At 33.1% G+C, this 12,317-nt stretch overlaps 1 protein-coding gene and 1 long non-coding RNA gene across 2 annotated transcripts; both read right to left on the reverse strand.

Moving 5' to 3' along the window:
* Window positions 1–1,066: 1,066 nt before the first annotated feature.
* LOC105319398 (short-chain collagen C4) lies at window positions 1,067–3,553 on the reverse strand. The gene is made up of 3 exons (XM_011416922.4): window positions 3,314–3,553; window positions 2,932–3,000; window positions 1,067–1,567 (listed from the first exon to the last, which is right to left on the reverse strand). The coding sequence occupies exons 1-3, from the start codon at window positions 3,516–3,518 to the stop codon at window positions 1,104–1,106; spliced, it is 738 nt and encodes a 245-aa protein (XP_011415224.3). The 5' UTR covers window positions 3,519–3,553; the 3' UTR covers window positions 1,067–1,103.
* Window positions 3,554–6,651: 3,098 nt separating this feature from the next.
* LOC136274466 (uncharacterized) lies at window positions 6,652–9,090 on the reverse strand. Its single transcript, XR_010712819.1, has 3 exons — window positions 8,749–9,090; window positions 8,180–8,248; window positions 6,652–7,121 (listed from the first exon to the last, which is right to left on the reverse strand). It is a non-coding gene; the product is annotated as an uncharacterized lncRNA (long non-coding RNA).
* Window positions 9,091–12,317: the final 3,227 nt, after the last annotated feature.

Here is a 12,317-nt window from a genome sequence, read left to right on the forward strand (position 1 = left end):
AGGCCAATAGGCCTTTTGTTCATAAATCATATTAAAAAAATCAAAATTCAAGTAAAATGCACATCTCTAATATATGTAAATTTGATCTGCAAAAGAACAACTTCTTATCTTTAAAACTGTAGGAGGAGTTATCCGCACAAGAGGGGTACTCTTTTGGCAGCAGCTCACCATGCATTTTCGCTAACAACCGGGTTTGTCTTTTAAAAAATCCGGTTAAATCTAAGGCGTTCAGATCAACAGTATTTGAAGACAAATATTCTTATAATTATTTTTTTTGGTTTATTTTACAGTTATGTTATCTTTGATACTTTGAGTCCGAGTGCAATGAGATTGGTCAGTTGTTTAATGTATTGTCAAATCTTAGAATATATGAAATTTTGGTTAAAGTTTCATATTCCAAATTTTCGAAATAGAATGATAAAAGAATTATTGTTAAGTTGAACAATGTGGCCCATGGGCCCCTTGTTGATGAGAGAATGCAACAGAGCAGTGAATTCTATATCTCAAACTGCATTTTTCCGTGTTGTACAATGCAATCCCCACTTTCTTAGATGTGCAGCCGAATTCCAACTCTTTGTAAGTGGTTCAAGGATTTCATGATCTTTGTTCCAAAAATGCAGTACTTGTCTTTATTAAACAGATGAATTTCCTTGCTTAATTTATTTGAAAAAAAAAATCTTAAAAGATTTGACAAAAGTAGGGTAGCTCTTTGTGTGGCTATTTGGTTTGGCAGAGACTTTAACTTTGACGCTGTCCTTTTGAAGTTGTGCTATTCATAGTAACATTGGCGATTTGCCTGCCTACTGCCAGGATTCTGCTTTCAGCAAAGCCCAGCTAAAAATAAGACTTATTCTAAATTACTTGTAGTATATTTGGTTTTATTTTACTTTCATGTTAAATACTGAAATCTGATTGGTTTAGATGCAGTTGATAATCTGTTTTGTTATACTTTCATGTTAAATACTGAAATCTGATTGGTTAAGACGCAGTTCATAGTCTGATAAATTTGAACCATTTAGGTTTTTACTATTTCAAGTAGAAATGAAAATAACGATATCAATTACAATGACATTTTGTACTTGTTATAATTTAATCAACCCTTATTATTTGGTACAAACAACACACGTTAGGTATCTGTCATTGTGATATGGTGGACAAGCTAAAGCTCCGCACACTGCTTTTACTGGGTAAAAAAATTTCCCATCGTCGTTACGCTGTCCTGCAATCAAAGCTTCAGGATGCTCGTCTAAACATATATACTGAGTTGCAGCCTTATGTACGACTGCCCCCGCCACGAGATCACCATGATACTGCATGCTCCAGCCATCGTAACAGGAGGATTTACCAGGAATCATCAGAACGCTGGACTGTACCGTGCTACGACAAACGCTGCAGGGAAGGTCATCACCGTTGTCATGGCCAAACTCTGTCGAGGAGGCGTCGTACTCTGATCCATACATGAAAGCATAGCTAGAAGTAAACTTTGTTGTGAGATCTGGGTCTCGTGGAAGACATACGAATTCGGCAGCGGCTCCGGTGTGTTGTGGCCAAGAACCTCCAGCAAATCCTATAATGATCAAATACAATGGAAACATGTCTGCGAATAAACGCGAAACTTTCGCGAACAAACTCGCGTAACTTTCGCAATATAACGCGTAACTTTCGCGAATTAACGCGAAACTATTATATAAATATTGCCATTTCATACAAGAACCCTTATGAAGAAAAACGATCGAAAACAAACACATTTTAAGTTTTAAATCATATAATACTTATTATTCATTATTATTATAATATCCGTGTTACGTTGATATAATTATGAAGACAAAATTATCTTTTTAACATATAAATATTAATAAATCTGATAAAACTTTATAACATTTTTATATGTTATGTGTCCCAAGTAGATAATAAGTTTGAGCATCATTTTTTTATTTTCAATTGTTCGCCGACCCTATGTTCAAATGAAAATTGTTATAATTAAAATATGTTGCTGCCTCATTTTCAATAAGACAGCACCCATTAATTAGAATATGAGAAGCGCGATGCATTATGTCCTTTGAAAATCAGTACTAAGATTTTAAAGATTTCCTACGTTTGAATTTATATCAATTTGTATAAGGTTCAATCTGATTCATTAACAACTGTATATAATATTATTTTGTATTATTTTATATCAATATCTATGTTTTCAGTAATCGTTCTTCATAGGGGTTCTTGTATGAAATAACAATGTTTATATTTAAGTTTCGCAATTTTTCGCGTTTATTCGCGAAAGTTAAGCTTTATATCGCAAAAGTTTTGCGTTATATCGCAAAAGTAATGCGTTTAATCGCGAACGTTTCGCGTTTATTCGCGAAAGTAACGCGTTATATCGAGAAAATTCCACGTTTATTCGCGAAAGTAACGCGTTATATCGCGAAAGTTTCGCGTTTATTCGCGAAAGTTTCGCGCTTATTCACTAAAGTAATGCGGTATATCGCAAAAGTTTCGCGTTTAATCGCGAAAAAAAAAACTTTTTACCTACGAAAATGAGCTCAATCGGCTTTCGTATGCATCACCCTTTTATCATCGGTATTAAAAAAAGATAAGAGGTATACTTTTCAAACGTTGACATAAGTTCATGTGGCCAAAATATTTATATGAATCCTAAACTGCTAGTGGGGAATTTATACTCGTAAGAGTCGAGAAAGATATGTTCTCTTTAAAATACGTTTCTACAAATCTTTGCGTCTTATGAAAAGTGTTCGGGTCGGCAAAATACCAGACTGCGGAGGAGTTTAAAAAGTGTTTAAACCCATTTATAGCAACAAGCAATAGCTAGAATTCAAGAACTGGATATAAGAGTAGCCGGAGATAAAAATAAATATTCATGACTTCATGTCATCTTTAAAATATAACAGAAGATGAACGAGTTCGAAGCATATTGACCTGAATAAACCAGTTCTGTGTTGATTCCAGGACAATCTTTCCGTCCCCATCTTACGAAAATTCCACCACCTTTGAATATAGAGAGAGGATATATTATGACTTTTGCTATAGCTCTTTACTTTACGTCATATTATCATAAAACGTGTTAGACATAGCAATAATATCCATTAGCCTGAGTTAAAAAAACTACGTTTTTCCGTAAACTTAAAACATCAAAACTAAAGATGTTTCTCGAATTATGAAAAAAATGTTCAATTTTTAAATTCACATACTTAGTAACTGAAGGGAAATACATCACCCTCTTTATTCTAATTCTCAAAAGATCGATTTGCAACTTTGCAATTAAATTACAACAAGTGCAAGACTTAGTGTGTACACATACCGTTGGATTTGGTCAACAACGTATTGTACTTAACAGAGAGATCAGTGTATTTGGCGGTCAAATCTGTGTTTCTAGCCACAACATCCTCCATCTTCCTTTCCAGCGCATGTATCTGAGACTGAAGGTAAGCTGGGTCGTCCAGTAAAATCCTTTTTTCTGCAATAACTTGCAAAAACAAATGCACGATAAAAACCCAGACCACCATTGTTATATCTAACAGATGTTTCGTTGTTAATTTTCACACGTCACGCGTTCACAGTAAGTATACATGAATATGGAACTAACTTATTATTCAGACCCTTTTTTATATAATAATAGATATAAAAAATTTCCCCATATAAAACTACATATAAAAATTTGAAAAAATTTACGGATTTATTGGAACCAAAAATAACTTATGATACACTCATTCTATTCTAAATATGCAATGGTACTTATAAGTATTATGTAAATAGTGCCTATTTGGGAGGGTAACAGTTGAAATTGGCACCCCAAGAAAACCATTGTCAACCGACGCGATACTGAATGTCTTAATTTTAGAGACATTTTTACTGCTTTTATATAGAAATGACGTGAATTCTACGGCGAACCGTACGCACATGTAACGTTCGTGTTACCCGTTGCCAACTGTGTTGCTAACGCTGAGGGTAATAGAACGGATTATCAACTGCGTCTAAACATCAGATTTCAGTAATGAACATGAAAGTTTAATAAAAGACAAATGGTACTTTGAATATCATATTGGTGAATGATTTAATTTTTATCAGCACTATCCCTATTCCAACAAACAATACGATACATTTTCACGAAATACTTTTATAGAGATAAATCTCTACAAAATAAGGATGGATCCAAAATTGCGTGCACGTTCGATAACAAATCCCAATGGAGCAAATAAATAAACACGCATACCCTGTTTGAAACCAAGGGGAAACTAAGAATGAGTTTGCATGTACACTTAATTAAAGTCTATTCACATGTGCGCTTAACTATACACGGCGTGCATTTTTGACAAACATGTAGACACAAATTCGGTACCTCCTCTTTACTCGGGCTGAGTGTTATATGCACAACATCTTTCATGATTTTGTATCACAAATAACTTTTTCTCAAAAAGAACAATGTAAGAAAACTTTTCAATTTTTTTTATTCACTTAAAGATTGCTTCTGTATATGAATTAATTGCTGAAAAATACATTAACAGATTAGGAGTGATCGAGATTAAACGAAACATTAGAACAGAGCTTAAAAGTGAAAAATTACATATTCTAAAACGGAGTTTTTAGTTTAAAAACTAGATTATTTCTTAATGTGAACAAATAGTAAAATTAACAAAGATTAGAAATCGCTTTCATTCATTTTGCTCCAAGAGCCATTTATATATGCGCCCATTTACTCGCATGCACGATAGGCAAATTTTACATGTAGACAGATGTATCACACTGGTGAATTTAATGTCATGTAGGGTTGTGTAAGCAAGAACTGTACCTGTTCTTTTTTTAATTTCAATTAATTTCAAAATTTAAGTGTAGAAAGCTTATCCATACAAATGAATATTTTCAGTCAGTGAACCCATGGATAAATTTACATAAATTTTTAAATATTCTGTTAAAAATGCGATTATCAAATTATTCAAAGAAGCTGGAGACAATAGAATACTGGTATAAAAACCCACTCAAAAGTGCATTTGTCTCCTTATTGTATTTGGACTGTCTAAGGGTTAGTTCCGTACTTAATCCGTGTTCGGAAGGATGAAAGAAAAACGAGAATAATATTGTGACTATCATTGTGATTATCAAAATGAATACTTAAGGGAAAGTTGATTAATGCTTGAGTATTTTTTTGTAACTAATGAAAAAAAAGTATTCAGTAATTGTGTTTTCTCAATACCTTGTACATTTATCTTTTAAAGACATTCTTTGAAAATTATCTGTTTTGCAAACCATCAGATGACTGGTAACCCTTTGACAATGTATGGTCAAAGTGTGTTAAATAGAATTTTGTGAGGTTTTTTTCCTCATTACCCATGTACTTGAACTGCCTGATGTACACCAATTATTAGCTGCAGTAATGTAGAACAGAGACAGGAAGTTGAGGAGGACCTACATTATTGCAGCTATACATTAAATTACCTAACTTGTTTTTGCACATTAACCATAATAACAAAACCCTTCTATTATTTAGTTTGTTCTCATTAATTAACATGTGCCATGTTTGCCAATTAAGTTATGAAGAAGATTAATTCAGCTTTCATGATGGGAAGCTGTTTGACATTCAAAACTATCAGCAAGCTTAGATTCACTCATCATTAAGCTGTATCCACCGAAGCCAGTATGTTGTTTGGATGAAGATAGTCTATATCAATATTGAAAAGCTAAGGCGTTCAGATCAAACGTATTTAAGGACAAATATATTCTTATAATTATTTATATGGTTCATTTTACAATTTTGTTATGTTTGATACGTTGAGGCCCTGGATAATAAAATTGGTTTGTTGTTTAATGTATTGTCAAATCTTGGAAATTACGTTGGAGAAGATTTGGGAGATAAACAATTCACCTAGTTTCATATTTAAATTAAACTTTTCGAAAAAGAATGATATGAGACCTGTTGTTAAGTTAAGCGATGGGCCCATTGGCCTCTTGTTGATCATGGAAAATGTTTTACCTCGCTCTGCCTTGCGAATAAACTTTTTGCCACTTAGAAAAACCACAGTGACGGTATGTTTTCCTACAAACGTATTTATTTTTTCCTAACCTCTACATGTATAAAGTCAATCAAAAATCAAAATATATAATTATTAATTATGAACGCTTTACTTTATATGTTTACTGGATGTTACCTAGCTTTAACCTATCTTCCCTGTGTTTAATGACCCCCTACATAACGTCTCTTTCTCTTTAAAGCTTGTCTTGCTAAAACCCACGATCACAATCCAGCTTCCTTTCCATTTAGACTGTATAGCATCATGTTGTTTTCGTCAACATTGTCTTCTTCCTTCTGACGACCATGTAAATGCTATCTTAGTCAATATCAGTAAGTTATATTATTTACTGTCATGTGGTATAGTCCTGTGTTTTGCACCATCATTAAAGAAACTTGAATAATTTTACATCGACATTATAGTCGGTTTGAGATTTTTAGAATTAGGCATACCTACATGACTGTAATATTTAAAATAATGCATATACAATAAGGTAGTGAGTATATGTGGGTATCTTTGCTTCGAAGATTTGCCTAAGGGTGTAGATTTGAGCCATTTAGGTCTTTTGTCACGGTATTTCTTGTAGAAATAGGAAACCCGATATCAATTACAATGTCATTTTGTCTTTGAAATTATTTCATTATTCTTATCTAGTACAAACAACACAAGTTAGGTATCTGTCATTGTGATATGGTGGACAGGCTAAGGCTCCACACATTGCTTTCACTGGGTAGAACGCTTTCCCATTGTCGTTACGTTGCCCTGCAGTCAAAACATCAGGATGCTCGTCTAAACATATGTACTGGGTTGCGGCGTGACTTAAGTAATATCCTGCCGCAAGGTCCCCGTGATACTGCATAGTCCAGCCATCGTAACAGGATGATTTACCAGGAATCATCAGAACGCTGGACTGAACCGTGCTTCGGCACACGCTGCAGGGAAGGTCATCCCCGTTTTCATGGCCAAAATCAGTAGAGTCATACTCTGATCAATACATGTAAGCATAGCTTGAAGTAAACTTTGTTGTGAGGTCTGGGTCTCGTGGAAGGCAAACAAATTCGGCAGCGGCTCCGTAGTGGTCACGCCAAGAGCCTCCAGCAAACCCTGATTTATCATGATTAAAGGCAAAAAGAGAATTATAGGGGTTTTTATTTTGCTGTAGCAAGCAATTTTATTGTTAACACAGGGGACATTGCTCACCTGAGCAACAATTGCCTTAACTCTGATCAAATAAGCATTACACTATCCAAATCAAAATATCTTGACAGCTAAGTACAGTAGATCTTGCTAAAAAAAAACGTAGCAATTTCTATTCACATATTTTATGGTACATATCAAGCCCATTTTGTTGTTGTACCTGCAAGAAGATTTTTCTCTATACCTATAAAACACCCCCAAACATTATGGCCCCACTTTTCTCTAGGGAATCATAATTTGATTAAACTTTAATCTGCACAAACCGTGCTTTAACACAAGTTACTGTTTTTTGGACTGAAAACATTCCCAAAATATTTTTAAAGATTTTCTCTATATACATGTATTCCTATGTAAAAATTCAAACCCATTGGGATTCCGCCCTACCCCCAGGGACCATGAATCTTGAATCTTCATTATCTGAGGATACTTCCACTCCAATTTGAGCTATTATGCTCTAATAAATTCTGAGAAGAAGATTTTTAAATATTTTCTCTATACTCTCTTATGTAAAAATCAATCCCCCCAATGTGGCCCCACCCTACCTCCAGGGACCATGATTAATACAAACTTGAATCTACACTACCTGATGAAGTCTCCACACAAGTTAAAGCTTTTCTGGCCAATTAGGTTTTGAGAAGATGATTTTAAAAAAAATTCTCTATACATTCTTATGTAAAAATCCATACCCCCATTGTGGCCCAACCCTACTTCCGGGGACCATGATTTGAATAAACTACCACCTGACTATATTCATCTTACAAACGCAACTAGCCATTCAACATCGAATAGTTTATATATTTGATAGAAATCTTTATATTTCTTCATATTTGGTAGACTCTATACATTGAAATAAATACATATTGAAACGTTTGTAGTTGACATTGGAAAAGGTTGATGGAAGTTGCTATATAAATGTATTTTGACTTAATTTACTTTTTACAGAGAATTTCGAAGCATATTTATACCTGAATAAACCAGCTCTGTGTTGTTTCCAGGACAATCTTTCCGTCCCCATCTTATGAATACTCCACCAGCTTTAGATAAAAGACGTATATGCATAATTAAAGTAAATATATAGAGATTAATCAAACGATTAGTTGTGAATAAAAGGATGCATTCAAGTGAAAAACAATGTCAAGAAAGATAATTCTTAAGATAATTATCAACCAAAATCAACGCGTCATTTACGCTGGGATTGCTTTTGTTTGACTTTTTAAAATATATCGCAAGCAACTGATATCTAAAAAAGCAAATCTCAAATCATACAATTATAAATTGTCAATTTTAAATAGTATTATAGTAAATACGTAATTCATATGCTATCAATATATTGACTTTTTATATTGACGTTTTCTGATTTCATTTAACATCAAACATTCGCAAAAGATAAAGTTTTAAATAATCATATCAATACGATTCTTGGGAATGAATATTAATACTGTAACACAGCTATACAACTAATGTAATTATTAAAATGTTAATGATAATAACAATCTTAAAAATAAACATATTGTCGCTTGTAAAATAAACAAACCATTGCTATTAGTCATAAGAGTGTTGTATTTGGTGGACAGATCGGTATATTTGGTCGATAAATCCGTGAATTGGATGGACTGATCATTGCACTTTGTCGACAACTCGGTGTATTTGCCAGATTGTTCAGTGTATTTAGTGAACAGATCGTTGTATTTGGCCAACAGATCAGAGTTCTTAGTCACAACATCCTCCACTTTACTCTCTAACGCATGAATCTGAGACTGAAGTAATGCAGGATCGTTCAGTAAAATTCTTTTCTCTGCAATCGCTTGTACGATAAATAGTAGTAGAAAAATCGAGGCCTCCATTGCTGCTACTAAGTATAAAGTTTAGCTGTTCACATTCGTAATCTTTACACGAAAGTCGCCTACTAAAGTGCACTGGAAAACGACTGCCTTAGCAATATTATAGTTTTAAATATACTTTAATATTATTCCTATATATATATATATATATATATATATTGGGGCACTCAAAATACCTACTATAATTAGAAAATAAAATATTGTCATCTTTTGTGAATTTCAAACAATTTAGTTTTCATGGTATTGATTAAGTTTTATGCAATAACAAGTCAGGCATGTCTTATTAATCATTTTTTCTGAGAATAATGTTACACCAGTTATTTGTCATTTGAATTTGAATTTCAGTAAGAGAAAAATATCATTTATGATGTTTGAGTATATGAAACCGTCTGTCTTAAAATTAATTCAACTGTTGTCATCTCAAAACGTAGAAGAATTGTGCAATCTAGGTAGATTTATTTAGAATGCTTTTGTCATCAGAAAACTTCACGAGTAAGCTTCCTTTTTTCAATTGACCTGTGTAAAATATGTTTATTAGTATATCATTTGTGTTGTATGTCTATAAGCTGTATAGCTTTTGACTAACAAACAATATAGCAGTGAAAATAGATTAAAGATTAATTAAAAGCTGATTTAGATATGAACACTGATGCATTTAATAAGATTTCTTTTTAACGCATATAAAATGACTGATTTGAACAACAAACATTATGAAATTTGGACAAATGGAACATAGATAACAAGATTTATGGATCCGATATTTTACTGTCATGACAACTTTCGTTTGTTGTAAGAATTTCACTTTTTAAATATCAAGTTAATGTAGTATAAACAAATTCAATACAACAAATCATGTAAAAGAATTTATGAAAAAGGTAATATTAAGAACAAATCACGTTTGAAGAGTTTCTTTCTCCCTTTTAAAAATTTTGATTTAGTATGCAATGTTACAAAAGGTTGCTTTATCAGTCTAGATATCTGCTAAAATTCTGCCTGGCTTAATTTTCTATTGACACCCTTGAACAATTAAGTGAGACGAGCAAAATTAAGGCAGGTTTTAATACGCACTAGTAATGTACAAAAGAATAATTGAATATAATACCCTCTTTGGAAATATTTTTACGACACTAGATAAAAAAGATAACACAAAAAGATAGAATTCAATGATCTATAGAAAGACAAATGTACGTACAACTGTACATTCAAATGTGTAATATTCCTGTAAATGTTATAACGTCCGTTCTTTCTCCCGTACTGCAGCTGGGTTTCTTTATAAGATAGGTTAAAACCCTTGCAAATACATTTATTTCTTTTAAGTGTACAATGTACATGTAGATGTAAAACGTTCTGTTATTGCACAATCTGTTCTATCTGTAAAATGATTACGATAAAGGATAAAACTGCATAAACCGATTTTATGAAATGCACGAAATACGACATATTTAATCATTTTCATTAGCATGTACAATGAATAACAATGGGTTATCCACGCTTATAATATTTACACTGTAAATGTAAATAAATTTGCAAAGATCCTGAATTTATATCTTAAGGTGGTCCATCCATAACTATCATATTTCATATGTAATAGATTGCAAGTTTGATCACTAAAATCTATATGTGATTTTAAGGACTTATAAACAAATACAGATTCACTTCAGAAATTTAAAAAAAAAATGAATATTAACAAATTTATCATATGTTGAAGTTAACATTAAAGTCTATGGGGAAAATGCTTTTTTAAATTTAATTTTTTAGTACAAGTAATTTTTTAACATTTCTCTTGGTAAAAAGCTGCAAAAGCTTTCCCTTTCTTTGAATATGCTTAAATAATTCATAATTTACCGTACAAATGAATTTTTTAAAAATATTCTTAAAGGGCAGACTACTTTTTGGTTTATGTCAGCCTCATAATAACATTAACATTCGTTTTTGATGTAGTATAAACAAATCAAAATTGTTAAATACGCCTTAGTTATGGATGGAATACTTTAATATAGGAGCATGCTTCCAAATCGAATTTTTCTCATTTAAACTGAACATCTGCGGTTTTTTTTTCAAATTAATGTTATAATGGATACATCATACTACGGAAAAATTATTACAAACATAACATTAGTTTGGCATGGAGCATATTACTCTTACTTTACGTTTCAGCAATTGTAACACTAAACACTAAACATTCTCAATCACCCAACGTTTATAATATGCTTATTTCTCTAGTACATTTACTTTATGCTGTTACTTCTTGTTCCACTTGTTTTGGCAGTATCAACTGAGGCCATGATAAGCTGTGTATGAGGGTTGTGTGACTGCAATGTTTGTCATGATAAGCTGTGTATGAGGGTTGTGTGACTGCAATGTTTGTCATGATAAGCTGTGTGTGAAAGGTGTGTGACTGTATTGTTTGTCTTGATAAGCTGTGTGTGAAGGTTGTGTGACTGCAATGTTTGTCCATTGTGTGAGAGTTGTGTGACTTCAATGTTTGTCCATTGTGTGAAAGTTGTGTGACTGCAATGTTTGTCATGATAAGCTGTTAAGAGAGTTGTGTGACTGCAATGTTTGTCATGATAAGCTGTGTGTGAAAGTTGTGTGACTGCAATGTTTTTCATGATAAGCTGTGTGTGAAAGGTGTGTGACTGCAATGTTTTTCCATTGTGTGTGAGTTGTGAGACTGCAATGTTTGTCCATTGTGTGGAAGTTGTGTGACTGCAATGTTTGTCATGATAACCTGTGTGTGAGGGTTGTGTGACTGCAATTTTTGTCCATTGTGTGAGAGTTGTGTGTCTGCAATGTTTGTCATGATAAGCTGTGTGTGAAAGTTGTGTGACTGCAATGTTTGTCCATTGTGTGAGAGTTGTGTGACTGCAATGTTTGTCATGATAAGCTGTGTGTGAAAGTTGTGTGACTGCAATGTTTTTCCATGATAAGCTGTGTGTTAGAGTTGTGTGACTGCAATGTTTGTCCATTGTGTGAGAGTTGTGTGACTGCAATGTTTGTCCATGATAAGCTGTGTGTGAGGGTTGTGTGACTGCAATTTTTGTCCATTGTGTGAGGGTTGTGTAACTGCAATGTTTGTCATGATAAGCTGTGTGTGAAAGTTGTGTGATTGAAATGTTTTTCATGATAAGCTGTGTGTGAAAGTTGTGTGACTGCAATGTTTGTCCATTGTGTGAAAGTTGTGTGACTGCAATGTTTGTCATGATAAGCTGTGTGTGAGGGTTGTGTGACTGCAATGTTTTTCCATGATAAGCTGTGTGTT

This window comes from Magallana gigas, chromosome 4 (genome assembly GCF_963853765.1).
Source record: "Magallana gigas chromosome 4, xbMagGiga1.1, whole genome shotgun sequence".
NCBI classification, from domain to species: Eukaryota; Metazoa; Mollusca; class Bivalvia; order Ostreida; family Ostreidae; genus Magallana; species Magallana gigas.

Bases quoted from the DNA above. Each gene is read 5' to 3' on its own strand.
- LOC105319398 (XM_011416922.4), bottom strand. From the start codon at position 3,518: ATGGTGGTCTGGGTTTTTATCGTGCATTTGTTTTTGCAAGTTATTGCA. The intron at 3,001-3,313 runs GTATGTGTACAC...CTATATTCAAAG, and splicing joins GTTGTTGACCAAATCCAACG to GTGGTGGAATTTTCGTAAGA. The intron at 1,568-2,931 runs GTCAATATGCTT...TGATCATTATAG, and splicing joins CACAGAACTGGTTTATTCAG to GATTTGCTGGAGGTTCTTGG.